At 41.2% G+C, this 26,380-nt stretch overlaps 1 protein-coding gene across 1 annotated transcript in view; it reads left to right on the plus strand.

Annotated features, from left to right (window-relative positions):
* The window catches only part of UNC13C (unc-13 homolog C), a 692,691-nt gene that overhangs the window by 465,373 nt on the left and 200,938 nt on the right, over nucleotides 1-26,380 (plus strand). The window contains exon 19 of the mRNA XM_019504241.1: nucleotides 3,572-3,657. Coding sequence (XP_019359786.1) covers nucleotides 3,572-3,657 — 86 coding nt within the window. The remainder of the gene's footprint in view (nucleotides 1-3,571; nucleotides 3,658-26,380) is intronic.

Below are 26,380 nucleotides of genomic sequence, written 5' to 3' on the forward strand. Positions count from 1 at the left end.
AGGAGGGTAATCCAGGCTGACCTTGGCAGACTCATGAACTGGACAGATGAGAACCTGATGGTGTTTAACACCGAAAAATGCAAGGTTCTCCACCTTGAGAGGAAAAACCTGCAACATGTCTATAAGCTTGGCAGTTGTACACTGACTAGCACTATGGATGAGAGGGACTTGAGGGTCAGGATTGACCACAAGATGAACCTAAGCCTTCAATGTGATACTGCAGCTAGTAAAGTGAGCAAAACCCTGGCTTGCATCCATAGATACTTCTCAAACAAATCCCAGGACATCATTTTCCCACTGTACTCAGCCTTGGTGAGACCGCAGCTGGAGTACTGCGTCCAGTTTTGGGCTCCACAATTCAAAAAGGATGTGGAGAAGCTTGAGCGAGTCCAGAGGAGAGCCACGCACATAATCAGAGGTCAGGAAAATAGACCTTATGATGAGAGGCTGAGAGCTACGGGATTCTTCAGCCTGGAAAAGCGCAGGCTCAGGGGCAATCTGATGGCCACCTATAAGTTTATAAGGGCTTGGGGGAACGTTTGTTCACCGGAGTGCCCCAAGGGATGACAAGGTTGAACAGTTATAAACTCCTGCAAGACCGTTTCAGGCTGGACATAAGGAAGAACTTCTTTACTGTCCAAGCCCCCAAGGTCTGGAATGGCCTGTCACCGGAGGTGGTTCAAGCACCTACTTTGAACGTCTTCAAGAGAAACCTGAATGTTTTTCTTGCTGGGATCCTATTACCCCAGTTTACTTCCTGCCCCTAGGGCAGGGGGCTGGACTAGATGATCTTCCAAGGTCCCTTCCAGCCCTAAAGTCTATGAAATCTAATGTCTATGAAATCTATGAATGCAGGCAACATTTTCATGGATTTCCCCATTCACAGAGATCCCTAGAATGTATCCCCCATGAATGGCGAAGGTCTCCTATATTTTTAAATAGATTATTGTTTTATTTATTTTCATTGTAGCATATGGGCTAGGTGCAAGTGGTGGTGATGATCCAGATTATGCAAAAAGCTTGTAAAGATTTTACCATTAGAAGTAGCACAGAATGCATTTTTTAATCTGAAAGAATTGCTGATTTCAAAAAGTGGTTCTTCTATTGAAGCAAAGAACTAGAAACATTTCATCACAGGCAACTCATCTAATGTGACCCATTTATGAATGTACCTCTTTTTTAATTTGGCAAAGTATAGAAAAATCATACATATGTTGTTGCTATACGTAGCATAAAACATTTCCGAAATGTAAATACTTCAGTAAAAAGGGACGAATAATCTTTTTTGCTAATGTTTTTGTAGAGGGGGGGAAATTTGTATTGATGAAAGGTAGAATATCTGACAAATTCAAGGACAGCTGAGCAGCATGTTGCAGCTATTTGTTCTTTAATTTTGTTTGGTACCTGGATTTTAGGAGTGAAATAAAATAATATGTTACATAAATCAAAATACTTTTAGCCCAGTTCTCAACTGGTAGGAACAAGTCCAACTAAACTGACAAAATTATTTTGATTTATGTAACATATCATTCTATTTCATGGGGGCGTGGCTAGGAGGAGGGGGGCTTGGACCTGGCAGGGAGGGAGCCAAGCTGGGCCCAGGATCAGGCTAAGGCCCACTTCGCTTGTCCCTTCCCCTGTGCCCAGGGTCATTGCCCGGCATCAGGAACCCCACAACAACAAATCCATCAACCCCAGCTGCCTCCCTACCCCAGCACTGGCCTGTCACTGCCTGGGGCCCCCAGCTGGGGGCTGGAGTGGGGCCAGCCTCTGCTGCGCTGCCAGGCTGGAGGGGACAGATCATGCAGGACCCCCATGCCCACCCTGCCAGGCCCTGCACAGCTGTGGCAGGGTGCAGGACAAAGCCACAGCTCATCTGGGGGGCACAGGGATGGATGGCAGCTCCTGCCACTGCATGTGTCCTGGGAGGACGTAGGGGGCATGTGCCCCCATATCTGTGTGGGGCAGGATGGGCTGCCACTGAGGGCTGTGGTTGGGGTAGTGCCGGGCTCTTCCTGGTGTGGGAGGCATGCTGTGCTCTGGCAGCGGTGCTGGGGGTGGCAGGTGAATTATGGTGAATCTTGGGGTGGCTGCAACTCCCTGCCAGTACCACTGCTGCCCTCCCCAGTACAGTCTGCTCCCCCCAAACAGGAGGAGCCTGGTGCAACCCCAGCCCCAGCCACAAGCAGATACATGGACATGTTGACAGACAGACAGATGCAAAACCACTGCCACCATCTATACACTCTGTTGCCACCAGGTGCTGGGCGCCACTTTCCCATGCCCAAGTATCCTCACTTCTCTGCACCACTGGCTTCATGTGCAGCTGGCTGTCAGCACCCCCTGACGTGCAGCAGCAGCACAGGGAGCTCACACATGGCAGCCGCCCCCACCACCATCTACACACTCAGCACCACTGCCATGCACTGGGGAAAGGGGGTGCTGTCGGCCAGGAGGATGCAAAGCCAGCAGCGCAGAGAAGCAGGGATACTTGGGTGTAGGGAAGTAACAGACAGCACCCAGAGGTGGCACGGAGTGATGGATGGTGGCAGCCCTGCCCCCCATGCCACTGCTTCCCAAGTACCCCCACTTCTCTGCACTGCTGGCTTTGCATCCAGCCAGCCATCACACCCGCCGCCCACCCACCCCCCTACTGGCCAGACACAAAGTCGGTGGTGCAGAGACGTGTGGATACTTGGGAGCGGGGAAGCATCATGTGGCAGCAATGCAGAGAGCTGGATCATGGCGACAGCCCTAGCCCCCACTTCCAAGTACCCCTGCTTCTCTGTGCCACCACCGCATACCCCCTGGGGCCTTCTCAAGTACCCTCAGGGGTACGCATACCCCCAGTTGACAACCCCTACTCTAAGAGATGAGAGAGCACACTTTTCTTTTCCTTAAAACAAGTAATTGGTACCTGTGTATAGATAAATGCTGAACTTTTAAATGGTAGCTTGTACATAAACAGATGGTTTTTAAAGAGAATATTTAATATATGACAAATAAATAGAAGTTTTAATTAACAGCTTGCATGGTGTACAGTTTCATCTGTGTCTTCATCTTGCCAGTAAAGCTGGAGGGAGTTAGAACTAGTAAAACCTCTGCAGTTATTGAGCCAGGTCTTCATCTACTGTAAATCAGATTACTGCACTGAAGTTAATATTCCTTTTTCTCAGCAGAGAATGTAATGTCAGTAGAGCTAGGCAGATGGGAAACAGCCAAGCATCTGACATAGGATTTGGGTGTTTTTTCAAGAACCAAATCCATCCCTGGTATAACACAGCTGAAGTCCATGGAGTTACATCAGGGACACTCTATGTTATCAAATATGTACTTGAAAATATTTAGCATTGTACATAACTCTTTACTGAATTAGGGCCCCAACATTAACACTTGACTGAAGGTAATTTTTATTTGAAGGTTGGTCTTCCTCCTTAATTAACCAATACTGTAAAAAACAGAAAATACAACGCAGTGCATGCCATGGGTACAAAATGTTTGCCTTTCTACTGTACAGCTGTTAACATAATTACTAGCAGCAGGTGAACTGATGTAATGTGATTGATTGCAGGTTCCCTCAAGAGCTGAACATGGGAAAAATCAGTGCCGAAATCATGTGGACTCTGTTTGCCCAGGATATGAAGTATGCTCTGGAAGGTAATTAGTGCAAACTATTCATTAGATTAGAAAGCTCACCCAGGCTGGTTCCCAACACAAATTACTCCTGACATCAGATGTCTGGAGGTGTTAAGAGTTTATCTCCCTAACTTTTTTCTGGCTTAGAAGAAAACAACAAAGGAGAGTTGAAACACAAGGTTATAAAAGGGGAGGGGTGTTCCAGTTTTAAAGTAAAAAAAAAAAAAGAAGCAGCAAGCAGTTAAAAGTAGAAGGAGGACACAAAAATTAGGATCAGCAGGATACAGTGCAATGACAAACTCTAACTGAGTTACCTGCTGGTAAAATAGAAATAAGATTATTTACCATCTAAATATGAAGGTTTAAATACCAATTTAAATACAAATTTTAATATACTTGGCAGAAGTCATTATAGTCATTTAGAATCTTATAAAATATTTCCCACATAGTTTTAATATGCAAATGAAAATGTAAACAAATTGGTTTAGAGCATGAAGTTGGAGGAGATTAATCCAAATAGCAAATACCAATTTGCTGTGTTTTAGAGATCAATTATAATAATCTCTATTAAAAACAAACAAACAAAATTAAAAGTAGTTTTCCATATCTTCTCTAAGAAAAGTTTCTCAATTTAGACCAAGAGAAAATAATAAAATGTTCATATTTTTCTGTAACCTAAAAACATTTTAAAAACTTTTTTATAAAAACAACAAAGCAAAAAGAAAAGAAATAGAATTTGAAATTGTATTCTACTAAAGAGAAGGAAAATCAATCAGTATTTTTAAATTATGCATATCAAAGAGTTGTCTTGCCTCATGAGCTGGACCTTAATAATTTTAGTCATCCATTAAATGATGGAAATGGGAACTTCATTCCCATTACAAGAGATATGCAAGAGGAATTTTGCTAGGTGTAAAATAGATAAACAAGTTTTCTTTTGCCATATCTTTTATTGGCCCAATTATGTAGTTGGGAAAGATGTTACACAAGCTTTTGGACACAAAATGCTCTCTGTCAGGTCTGGGAAAGATGCACATACCACATATGACAAACTTCATAATCTGGACTGAAGATGTGGACTTTTTTATTTCTTTCTACTACAGCTTCAACAACCACCATCGGTTTATCAATTTTTCCCTAGAATACTCTTACACTAATATTAACTTTCTAGAAAACATGATGCACATCTAGAATGACACTCTTTGAACAAACATATATATATATATATATATATATATAAACAACCCACAGACCACCATGCCTAACTCAACAAAACTAGTAACCATCCTAAAGATACCAAGAAAGCTATGATCTAGAGACAGACCTGAGATACAAATCTGTTATGGGAATATTTGTGACACCTACCTCACCAACTTAAGTGCTGCTTTTATTCATCAGGGACATTCCAGGAAATCTACCATGGAAACCTTCATAAGGCAAGCTTGGGTACAAAAATATGTAACTTTACTGAATACTAAAAGCCATGAACAAAGCACTACACTAAATAGTTTTATGGCTCATTACAATTTACCTGCTTGAAAAATGCATTTACTCACTGCTTGTACTCCATATGTAGTAATTATTCTTTTATATAGTTAGGTTTATCTACTTCAACTGCCTTTTACTAGGTTTGTAGTTACTTCTGATAGCTTCTCTTTACTCCATAGCTAGGGACAGACATTCAAAAAGCCAGAGCCTGAATTGATTCAATCTTTGCAGGTTAGTCTAACCTGGCTAGGCTAAATCAGTTTTGTAACCAGACAGACATCCCAGAAATGCAAGCACATGCCTGCAGTTGCTCAGGCTAGAAGCCAAGGGGTGCTAGAGCAGCCCTCCCTTCCCTTGCAGAGGGCTGAACTGAGGGGGACGTGGCCAATCCCCGGCAGGACACTCTGATTTGGGAGCGTTCCTCCCACCCCCTTGATAACAAAGAATTTATCAGCTCTGTTATCAGCATTTAATACCCCATCAGAAAACAAAGCCTTGCTCATTACAAGCTCTTCTTAAACAGCTTTTTCCAAAAGAAAATGCATACCAGCCTCTGGCCGCTTTACTATTCATTCCATCCAGGAAGAGCACACATCAACTGCAGATATTTCCTCAGCCTGGTGAAGGGTTTTTAAATCCAAAAGCTTGCAAAGAAAAATGTTTCTAACGAACTAATAAAAGATATCAGATTTACCCAAAGAACCTTGTCTGCCTTTTCCAAAGGAAGGAATGCAAAGACACTACCATCTGAGCTGTTGATTACCTCCAAAAATCCCTAAATGGACACTGTCTGCCGTACACAGCATTAGCTACCACAGCACATGCTGGCTACATTCTGTGATGTGGGAAACAGGAGGAAGGGATCTCTGCTTAAGCAGCGAGTACTGAGTGGGAGGGGGAGGGGTGCACGGGGAAGCCAGGCAGACCGTGCTGTGCCTGCAGTCTCTGCTGGAGCTCCAGCCAGGGAGAAAAGGGGTGGGGCCAGCTCTGCTGTGAAGCACAAAGCCCCACCCAGCCCAGAGAGCATGCCAGGATGCCTAGTTAAGCTTAAACCAGCAAAGGGTCTGGGACAGACATTGCATAAAGCAGTTTGACCCAAATCAGTTAAGTCTGATACTACATTCAATGAGATTTACCTCAAACCTGTTTCAGCCATTTTCAAACTGGTTTATGTGCATTGAACATCTGTTCTGTTACAGGTCTAAACCAGTTTCTGATCACTTAAATCAGTTTATGTGCAATGTCTGTCCCTAGCCCATATGTTTACTGCCCTCTTCTGTTTAAGTGGAGTTAAATTTAAATAATTATTTTAAGTCATATTTAGCTTAGGATGTATCTGAGAAAGGGCACTTTGTGCCCAAAATCTTGTCTTGCATCTTTTCCAGTTACATAGTTCGTCCAATAAAAGGTGTTACCAAAGAGATCTTACATCTTGCATATTCCCTGGCTGCTTCGTGGCTACAACAGTTCAACCCAGCTAACAAAGGCCCCTGACACACATTGCATCTATTAACTAGTTAATTGTACAATACATTTAGAGATGTATTTTGTGAAGTAATTAAAGTAACAATAATAATTACTTGTTGCTTGATGGAAATAGCATCAGCCAGGCATCTAACAATATAATTCAAATAATTTAATAAATTGTACTAACTCAATATATTGTACTAAGAGGCTAAAGGAGAAACTTGCATTTGGAAGGAAAGTTTGTTTTAGTTTTCAACACTATGATATGCTGCCAGACAAGTGGTAGCAAGCTTCTGCAGCCTTCTAGACTTTCTCCCACCAAGAAATAATAAACAAAATGACATCATGTCTGAGGGAGCAGCTGTAAATCAGTCCTACTGTTTAATCTGACAAAGTCCTTGGTCAACATGTTTTGTGTGGTAAGAAGCAATGCAGTGTACAGTGCAGCTCCCTGGAAGCATGTGCTGTTCCTATTCATATTGCTGTTATTTAGGATATAGTTTTTTTTGGCAGTAATACCAAGTTTCTGAAAACAGCTACCCAGGAAATTATAATCATGTGGTCTGTATGTAAGAAGAACATGTATTATTTCAAATCAGACAAAGTAATAACTATAGAGCTGTTACAGTAGGTAGGGACAATAAGTATTAGGTAGTTTTTAGAAATTGTTGCAACTCAATAGGCATACTGGATAAAGACAATGTTTGCAGATTAAATTGTATATTATTTACTCCAGAGTAGCCGGTGTGATAATTTTTAGTATCCTGCAAGGTACCCTTTAAGATACTAAAGATTTTTGTAACAATTATTTGATGGAAAAAGGTAGGAAAGTGAGAAAGACCTAAGAAATCTGCTAACTGGGGACTTTTCAGTGAAACATTTGTTTAGTTTTGTTGTTGCTTTGCAGTAAGGAGTTCTTTTGTCATTGTTATGTTCCCTCATACATGATGCTGAATAGAAAGAATTTGTCAGTTGTTGGCATCATCCACAACATGAGTTTTGAAAAGGATACACTAAAAGCAATAGGTCTTACTATGCCTAGGAGGCAAGAAGCCAGAAGATGGGAGACATGGGAATAGAAAGATGGGAATAGAAGAAAATGAACGAAGTAATGATGGTGGTACTAGTAGAGTGAAGGAAAGAAGGAGGACTCAACAAGCAAAAAATGAGCAAATGTTTGGGTGTAAAGAAGTTGTTCAGGACACTGAAAAAAGAACAAGTGCAAAGCTGAAGCTAAATTGAGATGATGTAAAAGCAGAGGGAACACAACATATTCCCGTCTTTCTAAGTAGGAACCAGAACAGCAACCTCCCTCCTGGGCCCCCTTCGGGCCCCGGGGGAGGCACACCTGGGCCAAGGGTTAGCGAGGACTTAGTTAGGGATCTTCTGGAGGGGCTGGATGTATTCAAGTCAGCCGGTCCGGATGATCTCCACCCTAGAGTTCTAAAGGAACTGGCCGAGGTCATTGTAGGTCCCCTGGCACGGCTTTATGAGCACTCGTGGTGCACTGGAGAGGTGCCAGAGGACTGGAAGAGGGCCAATGTGGTTCCAATCTTCAAAAAAGGGAGGAAGGAGGACCCGGGAAACTATAGGCCAGTTAGTCTTACCTCAATCCTAGGCAAGCTGTTTGAGAAAATAATTCTGGCACACATCCAGGAGGGGACAGCAGGGGACTGCATGCTTAGGGGCAATCAGCACGGGTTCATCAGTGGCAGGCCCTGTCAGACCAACCTGGTGGCTTTTTATGATCAGATCACCAGATCATTAGATGCAGGGGTAGCAGTGGACATAGTCTTCCTGGACTTCCGGAAGGCTTTTGACACTGTCTCTCACCCCGTTCTCATTAAGAAAATGGGAGGCTGTGGCGTAGACACCCACACAGTCAAATGGGTCGCCAACTGGCTGGAGGGCCGCACCCAGAGGGTGGTAGTGGATGGGTCCTTCTCAACCTGGAAGGACGTGGGCAGTGGGGTTCCGCAGGGCTCGGTCCTCGGGCCCGCACTGTTCAACATCTTCATCAGTGATTTGGACGAGGGGGTGAAAAGCACCCTGTTCAAATTTGCTGATGACACTAAGATGTGGGGGGACGTGGGCACACTAGAAGGAAGAAGCAGGCTACAATCGGACCTGGACAGGTTACAAGGGTGGGCGGATAAGAATAGGATGGGTTTCAACACGGACAAGTGCAAGGTGATGCACCTGGGGAGGAACAACCGGCACCATACCTACAGGTTAGGGAACTCCCCTCTTGTCAGCACGGAGGCGGAAAAGGATCTTGGAGTCATCATTGACTCCAAGATGAACATGGGTCGGCAGTGTGGGGAGGCAGTTAGGAAGGCCAACCGCACCTTGTCATGCATCCACAGATGCATCTCGAGCAGGTCCAGAGAGGTGATCCTCCCCCTTTATGTGGCACTGGTCAGGCCACAGTTGGAGTACTGCGTCCAGTTCTGGGCGCCGCACTTCAAGAGGGATGTGGACAGCATGGAGAGGGTCCAGAGGAGGGCCACTCGCATGATCAGGGGACTGCAGGGCAGGCCCTATGAGGAGAGACTACGGGACCTGAACCTGTTCAGCCTCCACAAGAGAAGGCTGAGGGGGGATCTTGTGGCCTGTTACAAACTGGTCAGGGGGGATCAGAAGGCATTGGGGGAGTCACTGTTCCCCCGAGCACAGCCAGGAGTGACCAGGAACAACGGTCACAAGCTAGCAGAGGGTAGATTTAGGTTAGACATCAGAAGACGCTATTTCACGGTCAGGGCGGCTAGGGTCTGGAACCAACTTCCAAGGGAGGTGGTGCAGGCTCCTACCCTGGGGGTTTTTAAGAGGAGGTTAGATGAACACCTTGCTGGGGTCGTTTGACCCCAGTACTCTTTCCTGCCATGGCAGGGGGTCGGACTAGATGATCTTCTCAGGTCCCTTCCGACCCTAGAAGCTGTGAAACTATGAAACTATATTGGGAAGGGGAAAGCAGGGAATCATTGCATATGAGAAGAAAGTGGAAACCCTGATTTTTCAGAAGTGATCCCTGGAGTCACCAGTAAGAAGAGGAGAGAAGCCAGAGATACAGATCATGGGATGAAAATATAATAGCTGATTATTATTAACACAGTGCAAGTATTAGGCAAGAATGAGGTTAAGAATTAATACATGTATTTATACACATTTTCAATAGCTATTCTTTTGTTATGCTCTCATAATTTTTAGCATATACATGATAATGATCAGACTTATATATTCATCCCCTAGCATGCTATTACAAATTAATTGACTGTACAGTAGTGTTTTGTGTCACTGACCTACAAATTCTGTGCACTGATATTAGGTAACTTGCAACAGCATACTGTATTCCCTAATTAGAGTTTATAAATCACTCTGAGAGCAGCTTCAAATTAAGTCAGGCATTAGCTTGCATTCTGGGGTTAAAGCACAGAACAAGGAGTCAGAGCAAAAGTTTATTACAAGGTTCTATAACTTTCTGAAGAAATGCATAAGGAACTAAAACAGAAATAATGTTTTCATGTGAAATTAAACAAAACATGGCTGTACTTACCAGAGAATCACACAGAAACACTGTGACATCTGTAGGTATCTAAGACATATTTAAAGTAGCACAGGATGCTTGTAACTAGAACATGATGGTATAATATTGGTTGTTTCTGCCCAGTAATCCAATGAAGTATTAAAGGATTAATATTTTCCAGTGAAGTCTGATAACTGGAGCAGAACTTGGTAAGTCAGGAAGAAAGGAGAATGAAATCTGTTTCATTCCAGTTAAGTTAGCCCTCAACAAATCTGAGGAAAAAACATTATAGAACAATTTTAAAATGTTGTCTATGAATCTCCTATGATAGAAAATCATGCTTTAACCATGTCTTATGACGCAATTCTGTGCTATTCTTGTCAAATCTCATGTGTTAAGCAGACTTGGTCTGGGTCAAGACTTGGCAGACAGAACTCCAACAAATATCCTAGTACTATAGAAAGAGATAGTGACAATTCATAAGGTCACACTTTTCCTCCCAGGTCAATACTGAACCAGCACCTGTGCATCATGCTATGGTGCCCAATGTTGCTGCAAACAGTGTCTTTCAGAGATGAGTGAAGGCCAGGGTCCTAAATATTCTTGGGCTCCTTTAAAGATCTCTCATGACATAATGTTCCACTTCAGAAGTGATACAGTTGCACCTCAAAATTGGTTGAATAGTTCTGATGTAATATAAAGTTAGTAAATAATTTTGAAATACAGTTATAATTATTAATAATTTTTCCCTTATCTTAAACTTAGAGACTGTTCATTCAGGGAGTTAATTATTTACACTTCATTAGGCAAGCTGTAAGCTACAGGAAATAGAGCTGTGCTTGTTGTTTTTTTAGCTTTGTCCATATTGTCTACAAACGAGGGAGCTGATGCTGCTCTCATTGATGCCAATAGGATTTTTGCCTTAGAGTTCAGTGGGATTAGAAGCAGGCCATTAAGCATGGTTACTCTTGAACCTCCCATTTTCAATGGAGTCCATCATTAAAATGCATTGTGTTCTGTTGTGCCAGCCCTGCCTTCCAAGTTATAAATACAGACCACTATCTGTCCATAGTTAGAGTCCAAGGCAGCTATTGCAACCTTTATCCAACTGAAAATTAATCTCCTCAAATCAGCTATACAATGTCATCTTTTTTTCTAAAGTCGATTCTTTTTTTATGCCAGTAGCCCAGGTGTCCCCAAGGTATGTACCCCCCTTTCTGATTGAAGGGGATTGGCAGCAGGCAGGGTTGCTGTGGAAGAGCACTGCAAGCTGAGCTCAGTCTCCCCATTCCCTATAGAGCCAGGCCAGGACAATGTTAAACTATATACAAATTTATAAATATTTACAGGGAACCTTAAAAGATAACTATTAATCTAAAACTGAGACAGATATTTACATATAATATAGGACTAATAACCTTGTTTATCTACAATGGATGAGCCCAACCAGGGTTCAGGTAAATTACAAGTAAACACAGGTAAGTAATGGGGAGGGGGTCTTAGCAGGACCTCAATATCACAAAATATAAGGCACAATATCACAAATTATAAGGCACATAAGCATAGAAGTAACCTTAAACTATTAAAAGGGTCCCCAAGGCCCCGCCACATTCCTGGGGCCTGGATTACACTCTAGTGACCCATGAGGGAAGACCTTATTGCCCCTTGGGCCTCACACCAAGTTCCCTAGAAAGCTCACAAACTCAGACAGGACCGTTCCCCTCTCCAGGGGCCCCTTCCTAGCCAAGAAGGACTTCCCCTCCCCTGTGGGAACCATATTCCCCAGCAACTCACAAATCTGGTGCCCAGGTGGGGGGCTCCTCATCTCCTCAGGTGAGTGGCTCCTTGATTGGAGAAGCCTCTGGAGCCTCTGGCTCCTCCTGGGCCATTTCCTCATTCAGATCCTTGAGCACTGTGCTCATGTGCTCTTGGGGGGCTTTAACTTTTTCTCAGGGTTGGAGGCCTAAACTGCCTTGTGTGGCTCGGGGGCTTGGTCTGCTCCTGGACCCTCCATGCAACATCTCCTGCACTGGGTTCCCAGCCATGTGCCGGGAACTGGAACCTCAAGTCGGCACGAATGGCTCCCAGAGTCTCGCTGGCTCTGTACACTGGAAGCCCTGGCTGCACACCAGGGGTTGCAGACCTGAGCCTCTTGCTCCCAGGGTCTGGCTCCATACACCGTGCTGTATGCACTGAGTGGCTGGAGACCCGAGCTGCCTCACATAGCTCCCATGTGCCACACCATGCACCATAAGAGGTTCTCTGAGAGGTCTAAAGTGCCCAGCAATCCCCAATTCCAGTTTCATTTGGCAGGTAGAACATGGGGGATCCAGAGGGTTACCAGGAAGGAACCCAGGTCAGTTTTTAATGGAACTCTGCCTAGACTCCATAAGACCTACATCAAAATCAAGCCAACTCCATGAAATGCTTCAGTTTTTATGAATCAGGAGATATAAGTTTCATTGCAATTTTTCTTACAATCTCTAGCAAAGACCAGAGGAGTAAGTAGTCAAGTCTGGCATCATAAGGGCTGCAGAGGTGAGGTGCCAGTAGGAATGTTATGAGAGAAAAATGGAATGAAACACAGTTTTCAAAGGCATGTAGATGAGATCAATAAGCTTGAATTTTTATTATGGTTGCAAGAAGAGGGATATAGGAACATGGTTCAGTCAGCATGACATGCAAAAAGATGATCTAAGCAGATGAGCTGTTTAAGCCAAAAATCCTTAATATTGTTTAATCATTCTCTAACCCATTTTCTTTCACCATATCTACTACTGTAAGTACTGTGAAACCACTATACTGCAGTATCCTCAAGAAGCTAAAGCTTCTTTCTGTGTTGATTGCTGGTATATGGATGGTGCCAGATGCTAGTGAAATTACAAAAAACATCAGTGGACACCTGACATCATTATTCAGGTTTAACGGATTAAGTTGTCATTCATAAGAGTGCTGTATTGCCCCAGCATTGTTTGTTTAGGGCTTCAGCCTTATTTAATTTCTTTTTGTTGGCCACTGCATATTAATCTTGTCATGGGACATAGTTATTATTTGACAGTCACTAATGGTAAATCCTTTGTGTATATATTTTCAATGCAAGTGACCTCATTAGGGACAAAATTATCACATCCCTGTTATGTAGGGAAAGAAAAGGGTAAATCTGGTTTGGTCAAAATGAGAAGATTGGACCTGATTTGTCCTTTCCAAAAGCCAGTAGGCAGAGAGGGAGAGAAGTGAGCACAACTTGGAATTTATCCCCCCCAAAAGCAGACTATATACATCTTGAAATAGCTACAAGAAATTATACCCTTCACAGATGCAGAAAGAAAACACCATGGTCTTGCTCCTTTGGTGTAAAAGCTACATAGTTGTAATTTCATCCCTGTTATTCTTCTGGGGTACCTGGAGCTTCAGACACCTGCATACTTAGAAGAGTAGCCATCAGAGCACATTCAGTCTTGCCCCTCTCCCCATAGATCTTCAGATAACTTCAAAACATTGTGGGCGAGGGCAGGAAGCAGAAAGGAGACAGACTGAGGGTGTCACACATTACACTTAGATTATATTAAAGGCATTTAAAATGCATGTATCTATGCTTAAAATTGGGAAAACTCATGCTGTGTGCTCTCTGAGTCTCTCAAAGTTATGGCATTTCAGGTGAGAATTATCTTTGAGTTTTTGTACTCAGCTCACGTTACAGTTATGTCAGTCTACTCAACTGAACTAAAATGACCAATTTGCAGTCCTCCAGCATATTAGCATGAACTGTTCCCAGCCCCCTGCTCCATGGACAAACTTTCCATCCTCCTGAATTCTACTGCCAAGGGAATGGTACTGGCCCCAAGCCAACACAGCCCCAAGGGGAGTGATCCCAGGCCACATGGCTCCATAAGTCCATCCTCATGGTTTGCCACCTATGGTCTCATTCAAGCAGTTTTCTATCACCCATCTTTGTGAACCAGAGCCAGAGAATGAGCTAGGGAATCTTCACCTGGAATCCTGCCCAGTGAACCATTGCCACCCCCTCCAAGGGCACAAAGGGTAACTGACAGAGCCAGGCAGTGTAAGAGAGTATTGCAGCTCAGATGGTGGCACAGAGCTAGGGGACTGGCTGCAGATCCAAACCAAATCAAGTCCCTGAAGTCCTAATACATTTGTTGCAAGGCCAGTTGAGTGGGCTCAGTTACAGGGCTCCCTAGGTCCCAACCCTCTCCCAGCATCCACAGTTTATTATACATGCAAGACTCTTTAGTTTTTATTTTACTCTTTGGTCTTTCTTTTATTTCACTTTAGATAAAAATGGTTTACACAACTATACTGGGTCCAATGTTGGGGCAGCAAAGTTTCCACCATCCCCGCCACCCCCAGCATCTGCCCAGACCCTATCTTGCTTGCCCCCTCTGGCCTCTCAGGGTCCCACTCTATTGTATTTTCTGCCATGCCTTGATGTTATGATTAGACAGGGAGGCTGCCCCTAGAGGGAAGGAGGCTTTGGGGTGTTAGGCCCTTGTCTGGGATGAGGCCCCCTGGCCTTGGCCCACTTTACCATAGGCTCCCAGGCTCCAATTTGAGTCTCAGGGCTTCATAATTCATGTTTAGATGTTCCCACTGACACAAAAGATCAAAAACTCTGTCCCCATCTGTAGGGAAGAGAATGAGAACTCATTTGTAGTGTACCTATTTCAAACTCAGCTTGTAGCACACACACCACTCACCTGTTCTGCCTTTATAAAAGGTTTTCATATCAAGTAGGCACAAAGAAATTACATTCATAAATCTGCTTACCAACTAAATAATTCTACCATAAAATTATCCACATCTTTATTCTCATTCCATCACCCAAGAAAAGATGTGAGTCTTACATTGTGACAGGAATGGCAAGAGACCCAAGTCCCATTAGAAAAGGAGTTGCATGTAATCTTGAGAATGTGGTACAAGGTTTTTGTGGGCACAGTTCTGCCTTTATTTGTAGTCCAGACCTGCAGCTCTGAGTACTGACAGTTCTCCCTGGCACTGACAGATCACATGAAGCTGATTCCCTGCCATATATACATCAAGCAGAAATGTTGCTAAATCCCCCCATTCTCTTGGTTACATGGCTATGCAAGTTGTAGAGAAAGTTAATATTGATTTCATAGCTTTAATTGAACTTATTCTTGTATTGTAGCAAGACTTTTATTTTAGTTAGTCTAAAATGTGTCTCGATGTCATGAAAAGATGTAAGGATCAGCAATGACTACAATGTATTAGTCTAAGAGATTAATAAATATGCTCAATGACAGGGAAATCAGTTTGAGCTGCATATTTTATGAGACATCTCAACTTTAGTAGCATATTGTGGCTTTTCTTCTCTTTTCTCTTTGTTTATTATGCCAGCAATATGATGCACAGATTTTATACATTACGTTATAGCTTCCAATTTTAGTAAAATTGGACACAGGCTTTCTTTTCCAAAGTAATTTTATCATTGAGCAAAAATCAGGTGAAGTTATTGTGGACCCCTTGATTATACTTTTCTCTCTTTGATGAATTCACACAAGGATTAAAAACAGTTCAGCTAGAGGGACCAAAAGAATGGACTAGCAAGGCCACTGTTATGCACTTTTGCTTCCTGAAGACCAAAATTACCACTCTTTGGCAAACCCTGTATCTTCTTCTGAACCCAAGGAATATTTCTGTACTGGTTATGGTTATGGGTCGGGGCAGAGTATACTTCCTGCACAGTGCTGAGCTGGGTTCTGATAGAAGTGTAGGGGAAGCACTGAGGTGTGGGTTTGCAGGGAGTTCCACTCCTGCATGAAAATAATCCTATCTACCTCCCACATAGAGCCATTTAAATTACTTTGATTGCTTACAGCCCCATAAATTGTCTCCACAGATTAGCTCTCCATCTGCTTCATGGGCTGAAAGAAATTTCCATGGTACCTCACCCTGTTCCTTGGGTCAGGAGCTAGGGTTTGGACTTTCTCTGCCTCCTTTCTGTTCTCTTTAAGTGCACCCTTATTAGGGCATGAGCGTTCTGGTCTTCTCTACTTTTGGGTAGAACTTCACAGTTCTCTGTTCGACCAACAGCCCTTGCTTATCACCATAGCAGCCACTGACTTTTGTGCACTAGGAAGCCATGACCCATGATACGGATCAACAGCTTTCTTTAAAACAAAATAATTTAGCAATTGAAGCAGCTTTAGAGGGGAAAAAGGATTTTCAATCAACAAAATAGCCAGCATGCTATTTTTAGTCTTCCCTAATCTTATGCTTCACTACAAAGTATATTGGAAAGGCTTTTCTGATAATGGGAACAGAACAGAAACAGTCTTCATTCTTCCTGCCCTCCTAGTTTGTCCTCCGTGTCATTAGTCTCTCAAGCTGTTTCTCTTAGGGCTTGTCTACATGGGGAAATTTACCAGCATGATTATATATCTATAGTTACACTGGTAGACGTAACCTTAGGTCCAGTATAACTGGTTTCAGTGTTTGCTGGGAGAACAGTGCAAGCTGTTAGCTGATTATTAGAGAGTTGCCCTCAGCTCTACTACCCAGACAGATAAAGACACAATACTGGTCATTATTAAAAAGCAGCCCCATATCTGTCACACATTGATTTTCCCTGCCTTGTATTTTGTGTCATCACAGTGCAGTTTTATAAAATGTCAGCATTCCCATTTGGGAGTGTTTTGTGTTTACTTCTCCAGGTTTAAAGGATGACACACTGTATAGAATCAAGCCTTTAATGTTTCCTTTATAGACTAGTTCTTTCTTTTTTTTCATGTTTTTCAGTGTAAAAGTAAGATTGCAATGCCAAGCAATCAGAAATTTTTAAAAATGCTATAACTAAGGTAGCCTATACTCCTATAATGGGTCTTGCTTTGTGCATGAATTATGATACAGTATTAATTACATGATACCATACTAATTTACCCCAGGACTTAGCTCTATGAATTGCTACTTGGGTTTTTCTTGTTTGTTTTTTTCGAAAGCCTGATTAGTTGTGATTAGTTCTTCAGCAGTGCTATTGCTCTCCTCTTCTTTTACTTTCTGACAATATAATGCTTTTAAATAAAAGTCTAAACATCAGTGTTTAACTCAGCAGGCCGTCACAATCTGTTTATGGGTATATATGGAAGCAAGTGCCTTTTTAATGTTTCCAAGAAATATATTTTCTTTCTCAGATCTGACAAAACATTATAAATCCTTTATGCCTTTCAGTTATCACATAAGTAGGGGGGGAAGAATCTGACTGCAGCAGATTAACAGTGTTGACAGCTGAAATAGTGTTAATGACTCAAAAGACTCTGGCCTTCAAGATACTACTCCAAAAACAAGACAGGCTGACAGCTGACAATCTACAAAAACAAAGCAAAGCAACAAAACTACTAAATCTTTCAGAAACTTCTGGGGGGGATAATTCCACTGACAGCAGAATAATTGTGTTGGCCATTATGAGGGAGAAGAAATTGGATGAAATTTCATTCTTAGTTAAGTAAATCTGGTGTGGTTTAAGCAATTGGCATTACACTAGATTTGTCCTGATGCACCTGAGAGTAGAATTGGCCCAGTCCATATTTTAAGGTTGAACACATGAAAGGCAGAACTGCTGAATTCTGTCCACCTCTGTCTTTTTGTGAAGGAAACAAAACCCCCAAATAAATAGGAAAGCAGAAAAGGTAACTACATTTACAATGGCTGGTGAACATCTTATAATACTAGTTCACATAAGCAGTCAGATGAGAGGTTTTATCTGAAGCCCACATTATAATAGCGTTTTTTAGCACCAATTTCACAAGAAATAGAAAGCCAACAGAGTTCTTTCATAAAGGTTCCCTTTTGGTACCACAGCTCATCTGAGAAAGACTTAGTGGTGATGATACTGAGTTTTTACTATATTGTAGTACCTCGCTGCTACTATAGAATCATACAAAGCATGTCATGCTGTATTGTAGTTTTATCCCTTTCTTTGATTTCTTTACTACAAAAGGAAAAACTACAAAATAGGTCCTTTCAATTAATACCTATATTTTTTGCATTTATAAACTGTCATTGTTGAATCACCAAATCAAAACACTTTTGAGTGTTGTCATCTTAAAGGTGAGAGTGAGGACAAAGGAGAAGACAAACCAATGAAGAGATTCAAGGATTGAAGTGGTTGTAGTGGGAAGAAAGGATGCTGTTCTAGCAGTAGCAAGTTGGAGGTACTAGCCACTGGTATAGCTGTACTATTCCAGTTCTGCTCTAGCAGCTGCTGTTTTTCCACCCTCTTTAAGCAGGGGCCAGGACAGACACCCTGTTCACCACCCATGTTATATATGGATCATACCCTTCCAGGGAGGTTTTAGCCACTGGTACTGTAGTAACCATGTGCACACTAGTACCCTCTCCTTTTAGCTAAGTGGAGACATTCAGGAGGGTTAGGAGGAGGTTAGATTGGGTTCAAAATGGCCATCCAATCTAAAATAAGTCAGGATGGGAGGGCCTAGCAGGAAGGGGATTGGGACACGGGGTGGGGGGCAGGCAAGCAGGCTCATGGTGGGGAAGATCAGGGTCCTGGAGGCAGAGGGGACAGAGAGGGAGGTTCTTTTCCACTCTTCCCCCATTGCTCCCAGGGGACCACAGCCAGTCAGCCCACCCTGACCATCGCCATTGATTGCACCCTGGTTGACAAGAGCTCAATCAGTTAAGTCTGATACTACATTCAACCAGGTTTAATACAAACTGGTTTCAGCCATTTTGAAACTGATATATGTGCACTGAATATTTGTTCTGTTACAGGTTTAAACTCATTTATGATCACTTAAACTGGTTTATGTGTAATGTGTGTCCCTAGCCCTATAGAGCTTGTATAGAGAAGAGATATTGGCAGCAACACTATAAGAATAGGTCATTATGATAGCAGATATTTGCAGTGATGCAGAAACAACTTTTTCATGATTTTTTTGCCAAAAAGTACAGTTTTTAGGGGAGTGGATTCAAAATAACACTGGACCTAAACCCATATGTATTCCCTTACCACAGTTTGCTGTCCTTATGAATTGCTTGGGAAGGTTCAGATTAATCCCCTCTGAGAAACTGTGCATGCCACTTATAGCATCTCTCTCTCTCTCTCTCTCATTCATGTCATTGTTTTACCTTTCCTCCTGGTTCTGTAACAATTGGTAACAACCTGCTTTGACTGTAACAACCTGCTTTGACTTAATTCAGACTGGCAGCAATAAGCAGGAAGCAGAGTCACACAAAATATTTATAGAAATACAAACATCTTCCCAGTTTGTCGCACTGGGCACATAGAGTAGTCTAGCTGGCTGTGAAGTAAGTCTTGCACTAGGAAAAAGTCATAGTATGAAAACTTCCTATTCATGTGGGATCAAATAAAATGAGAGATTGTACCAACATGCTTATTAATAATAGATGCCCAGGGGCATTAGCTGTATGTTGAGTTTATTATTGAAAGCTGCCACTTTTCCAACCTCCTTGTGAAAATTATAAAGGGAAAATAAGAAAATACATTATATCTGCCACTATAATATGAAATACAACCAAAAACTTCAGTACATATGTGAGCTTCTAGTCTATAAGCTCCTCTAAAGTATTTTAAGCATATCAGTCAGAGCAAGCTACTCTGACTGCTTATTGTACCTGCTGTATGCAGTATGTCAGCATGTATTTTAACAATTTTTTAACAAATTTATGGGTATAAACACTTCATATAATATTTGATTGACTTTGTCTACCATCTTTAGAATGTGTGCATATACTCTACAATTTTATTTTACAAAATTAGTTAATAAATCAATCTTCAAGGTAAAGGAGTGCTTTAAAATATATTCAGAAATAAATTGGAATAACTGTAAAAGCAAATTAAACACCTAAAATCCTCCACTATGAAAATAAAATACAAATAAATGCTTTGGATAACTCTGGGGGACGATTCAATTAAAACAATCTTCCCTAGAGTAGCTTTTGTAAATGATGAATTGATGCCATATTTAATCCTTACGTGATCTTACTGATTTGGTAAGCACTCCTGCATCTTATGAGAAGAGTTTGCAAACAATTGTGGAGAGGATAGATCTGCCCACCTCAGCAAATAGAATATTTCAACAGTCCCAAATGGGGTCCTGTCAAACTAGAGCACTGGGCACATAACATTTTTTTCTGTTGTTTACAGCCCAAATGTTTGAACAATTCATTGTTAATTAACTACAACAGTACCATAGAAAGGGGAAAGTTAAGGTACTGTAGCCAGAATCCTATAACCTAAATTAGAATTTGGCAAGGCACAACAATTAGCTTCCTTATTGTAGTGACAACTCCTTCAAATCTTTAGTGGTCATGAATGCCTGAAATCTTGTGGTTTGTACCCTTGAGAGCAGTTGGGTATGGGGCTATATATCAAATTATCAACCCCTGAAAAGACCAGACCTCCTATCACAAAAACCCTCCTTTTTATGCTTGCTTTATTGCAGTATCACTTTAGGAAGTGTCAGTTTTCTGTTGGCCATGTTCAATCATGCTTGTTTTATGATCTGACAAAATCACACCCCAAGCTGCAAGTCTAAAAGTTCCAAAAAAGAAATCCTTTATTTTTAGTGACATGACATGCAGTTCATACCCTTGAGAATGGTTAATAATTGAGTGCAAATAATCTGAAACTATGTCAATCTAGTTAAGTATAACACATGCATTTTAATGCAAAATTGTCGCACAATTATTTCAAACTGGTATCACTTATGCCCAGCCTTAATCTAGGCAGGACATTTCCATTTTGGCAAGTTAATGTCATTTTTGGGCACAAATATTATATCCATGGATAGAAGAACAGCAGAAAGTACTGTAAGAGTTTTAAATACATCATTTCAGCAAATGTGCTTTGGTACCTGATTTTCTTTTCCCATTCAGTGTTATATTGCAGTGTTATCAGCCATACCAGTTTTATATAAACCACACCTATGAAAAAATGTTTAACTACAGAATTCCATTCTATTCTACTGGGTAGAAAACAGACTAGGTAAACAGACTAGGTAAACACACACAAATTTAAGTATTTCCTTTGTTTGTTTGTTCATTTGTTTTTCTGCAGCATTTGTTAGGGATAGACAACAGACTGATCACTTTAAGCACAGGAGATGATTCACAGGGCACAGAAAGAACTTGCTAATTATGCATACTTTTAAAGGTATCATAATGGGGATAGATAGTCCTGAATGAATCGAAGATCCTGCAGCTCTCTCAAACTGTTTCTTTGGAAGATTACAAAATAATAATATCCTCTTTTTGGCTTTTCTCAAACAAAGGCAATTGTAGTTTAATACTCTGCCCCCTGAGGCAATTGTCAGAAGGCTTTGTTTTAGATCGGGGTGGGTAACTTGTGGTGCAGGTGCTACAAGTAGCATGGGCAACTGCTATATAGCACACAACAGACTAGGGAGGGAACGGGCAGCACAGTGGCAGAGAGGGAAGGGACCAGAAAGCAGAGCATCAGATCAAGCAAGGAGCACAAGGCAAGAAGCAGAAAGGAGAGCAGCAGATTGGGCAGAGGATAAGGACTGGAGTAGCACTTGGGGAGAGTGCAGGGCTAATTTGTTGCACACCTACCACTGCTTTAGATGAACACCTCTTATTTCAGTTGCCTCAAACTTTCAGTTCTTGTTCCTTGCTTTTAAGTGCCTTAACCAGATTTTAACTTTTTGGGTTGAAATTATCATGATTTGTTCTTAGTCTCAGGTTGAACTTTATCTGAAAGTATCATAAAAAATATTCAGCTGTTTACAACCCCTAGTGTATTGCTAGTTTAGGGGTTTCCCTAATTCTTAATCTTCAAGAATCATATGACAAGTGGGAATAGTTAACTCTTGCCATACTACATTGTCGGCTGCAGGGATCTAGATATAAGAACCACCTATACCAGTATTATGCTCAACAGGATCTCCACCACCCCCGAGGAATCCTTGACATCTGATTTGAGAAATGGAAAATAAACAAAATGTAGCAAAGAATTTGACCCATTTATCATGTAGGATTCTTGACCTTTTTGAAATAATATAAAAAGTTTGAACACCACTAATATATATCCCAAAAAGTTCAAGCTTGGTAATGCAGTTATTTATCTAAATGCATAATGAAGCACCTAAGTAGAAGGGCTGTGCAAAGCTTCCATCCCTGATTTGATTCGGCGGAGATTTGGCCCGATTTGGTGGCTGAACCTCTGAATCCGAATCGAATCAGAAGACCCTTTAATCTCTCTGAATCAAATTGAAACCCTCCAAATCAATTCAGAGAGATTCAGAAAGATTTGACGATTCAGACATAGATACAGATTTAAATGCTTTTTCTACATACCTCAAGGTACCAGGGGACTCGTGAATGCTGAGATGCTGGGGCGGACAGAGCATCCCACAGGAGCGTGGGGGCTCCCTAGAGTGCTTGGCAGCAGACCCAGCAGTGGACCAGAAATACTTCCGGGTCCACCCCTACTAAGTAGTGGCTTGATTTTTCAGAATGCTAAGAAAGTAAAGGTATTATTAAAATAAAGGAAAGTTTCAGTGTATCTTAAAATCAGTAGTGTTAGAATGATGTTTAACTGATAGTCCAGGAATTAATTATATGAGTCAAAGAAATCTTAGGGCAATATCTTTTACTGGACTTGTTTGCCTAATTGGGATAATTACACAAGCTTTTGAATGCAAGACCAAAGAACAATGTTTTTCATTTGAAAGCTTGTGTAACTCTATCCCAACTATATTAATTAGTCCAGTAAAATATCACCCTAAGAAATCCTTGCCTCTTTTAAAATCAGGCCATATATTAAGGTACCTAAGTATGGACATAATACATTTGTTAACTTCTGTACTGAGTAGGCCTTGATTTACAAATAAATATTTTCAAATAAACTCTTTTAGCAGTATATTTTGCCGCTGAGTTGTGGGAGAGCTATATGGGGTAATGTGCTATTAAGAATAATGGGAACTGTTCCTGTCCCTCCCACACATCTCAGTAGAACAGATTGCTTAGTAAATATGCTGCACTATCAGGAGCACTTCCAAAAACCAAAAGGTAGATAATATTGGACTTTCACCCCAAGAGACCTTTTTTATCTTAAGTAAAAAATTTAATGAATGTTTGCAGATAACTAGTGCACAGTACAGTTGGTAGTTTCCATTCAAGACAAACTAAAAATGATGTTACAAAGCAGGATTGAACTACATTGGGAAAAAAACCTATATTGCATAGCTACTCCAACATTTGTCTTCATCACATTTGGCTCTCAGGTCCACGGCTCTCCATCTCTTTTTTAATAGCCTTGTGGGGGAAAAAGATATTAATTTGGACACTGAACCAAATAACTTTTGAATAGTTCAACTAAATTACTGTTGTTCCCAAAGTCATGTAGTCTGTTTTTATAATAAACCAGTTCTGTATATCTATTATTCAAAAGAATAAGGAGCAAATTAAACCTATCCCTAACTATACTATGGTAACTCCACACAACTAATAAAAAAAACATAAAAATACAATACTCAAAACAAAGCCACAATTTAAACTGAATCAACAGAACAATAAGTCAAATTTTTAAATCACTAAACCTGTACAGCAGATAATCAAATCTAATCATAAGGTTGTCTCAAGAAGTTCTTGATTAGCCTTGTGCTAAAATGTTTACAGAGGAGCAGATTTCATTTTCATCTGAGACCAGGTACAGGATTCTGGCCAGCCCAATGCATCAACATAGCAAGGGAATTCATCTCAGCATGGCTTTTAATATCACTATAAACTTTCTTACCTAGCATGTTACATACTTATGATCACTCAGTCATACAAAACGTCAATGAGAAAATTGGTAATTTCAGAAACTTTTCTCTGACTTTTAGGGATAGAATATGATTCTTGTGTAGAATGTTTTATAGTGATTTAAACACTAGTAGTTCAGAGCCTTTAACAGCAAATAAGACAGTCTTTCTCTGGTTGTGTCCATAAGAATTCTTTGGTATTGGGAGAATTACTTTGATGAGTCTACATTAGTAATTTGGGTGAAATTCCCCAACATTGCAGAAGAATGGTACAAATTCACATGTGACAATGGTTCTGACAGCTTCAGGATAGACAAAAACAAACTGTTTTTATTTCAGTGTCCTCTGCAACTGCACTAATCAGAGTAAGGCGATAGTGGCCACCTCTACACGAGACGCTACTGCACAATGGTTACTGCTCATTTATTTAGTACTTGTATAAACAAGTTACTACACCAGTGAATGCCTTTTTTGTGATGCTACTCAGTAGTGTTGCATCACTGTTTTTTCCACATAGTGCTACTGTGCAGTAGCATCAGGCTACTGCACAGTCATTGTCTCATATAGATACACCCACTGTGGTGGAAACAGCTGTGCCATATCTATACTAATGCTCTGTTATTATGTACACTGACCATGATAGTTCAATACTGGCAATTTTCCTTCAAAATGCTAGTTGGGATGAGGCTGACTAGTCAGAAGAGTCAGTTTACATCAGTCCCCATGTTTTTACAAGCATCCACATCCAACAGCTGGACCATCAAATCATAATCATCATCACTTTTTTAACAACACTGTCTTCTATAGGTTCAGATGTGCATGGCCTTAAGACACAGAATAAAGGAGAGTTCTCTATCCTGGGATACTTAAAGTCTTAGGAATGGATTCTCCCAGATAGGGGTAACATATGTGACATACACGATAGAGATACTCACTCCATCACTGTCAGAGGTCAGGGAAAGATAAAGATCAGTCTAGCCCAAGTTGCATGGTACTCCAGGTAAAGTATAATCTGCATCACATTTAAGGCTAGTACAGCCTCTTGCTACCTATTGAGTGGGCTGGGCTTAACATTATGACATCTTACCCCCACTTTCCACTATTTTCCTGTTTTGGGCAGTGTTCACCCCTGACATAAAGATTAAAAGGAATCTCTGCATGCGCTGGCGCACAGAGAATACAGTACTAGGTGTACAAATAACTACATGTGATCACAAGATAAACCCATGGATTTCAAATAGGAATCCATGGGATCAAAAGCAGTCACCTGTTCTGTGTGGTCTTTCTGAGTTGTTTGCAACAGAAGAATTGCTCTATCATTTTTTCAGAATCAAAAATGAGTGAAAGCTAAGAGCTGGCATTTCCCAAAGGGTTCCTTGAGTCAAACAAGCGGTACCTTGAGTCTAAAAAGGTGGAGAACCACTGGTTTAGAAATTAAAGCAGTGAAAGGGAAGATGTGAATTATTATAGGTCTCTTCAAGGTTTCCTGACTTCTTCCACCTTCTTCCTCTTCCAGTCTATCTTTCAATCTCTCAATCAAATCTAGATAATATTTTACTCAATGCAAGGTGAAGACTCTGTTTTAGTAGGTAATTCTTTAGTCAGTTGAAATGTTCAACTTAGATATCATCAAATGTTCATCTTAGATATCACCTGAGATTCATTAGTGTAGATTACTCGTATAATAATAATTTGCTGTGTGGGGTTTATAATTAACTGGTTTGAGATTTCACATGGCACCTATTGAAATTATCTAAGGTGGTAGGGCTAAAAATAATGGAAGATGTTCATTCCCTTTTCATTTAAATTGCAGTTAGTTCTGATATTTTTTACCTCAGGTTAAAAGAGCTAAACATTTCTCCCTTATTTAAAACTCTCTTTTTTCCTTTTAGTTTTTTACTGTAAAAACTAAAATCAAACAACTGTAGAGTTAATAGAATACGGCGTAATTAAGTTATTCAACAGAAGCCAGCTATGAAGCAAACAGTAATAAATTAAGAAGCAAAAATAAGGCCTTCATAGTAACTGTTTATAATTCAAACTATCCAGTGGACACATTTACACATGGAGGCTCTAAAGAAATCATTTGCAAGAACTGTTTTTATTACATTTTAGGAACTTATTCCTCAATTTTGATAGAACAAAAATTTAAATTCCTTATTCCTTTTTGAACAGATGAAACTGAGTAAAACCTTTGATATCCATGGTTCATCTATGGCTACATCTTAGGGTAAACACTCCACCTGTTCCCCTTCCTTGCTTGCCTGCATGGGGCCTTGCTCTCCTCTGCCGTCCTCAGCAACTCAGATTCCCATTAACTGTTCCCTGCCTGGCCTGAGAGCCAGCAGCAGTGGCTGGGCAGGCAAATTAACCTTTCCCTACCTGCTCCCCTGGGACAGACATTGTAGCCAGCCCCAAGTAAGTAAAGCCCTGGGAACAGGGAGAGGCAGAAGGAAGGAGGGAACCCTAAAGGGCAGGTGAGGAG

This window comes from Gavialis gangeticus, unplaced genomic scaffold, assembly GCF_001723915.1.
Source record: "Gavialis gangeticus isolate Ggan-Ray unplaced genomic scaffold, GavGan_comp1, whole genome shotgun sequence".
In the NCBI taxonomy this organism is placed as follows: Eukaryota; Metazoa; Chordata; order Crocodylia; family Gavialidae; genus Gavialis; species Gavialis gangeticus.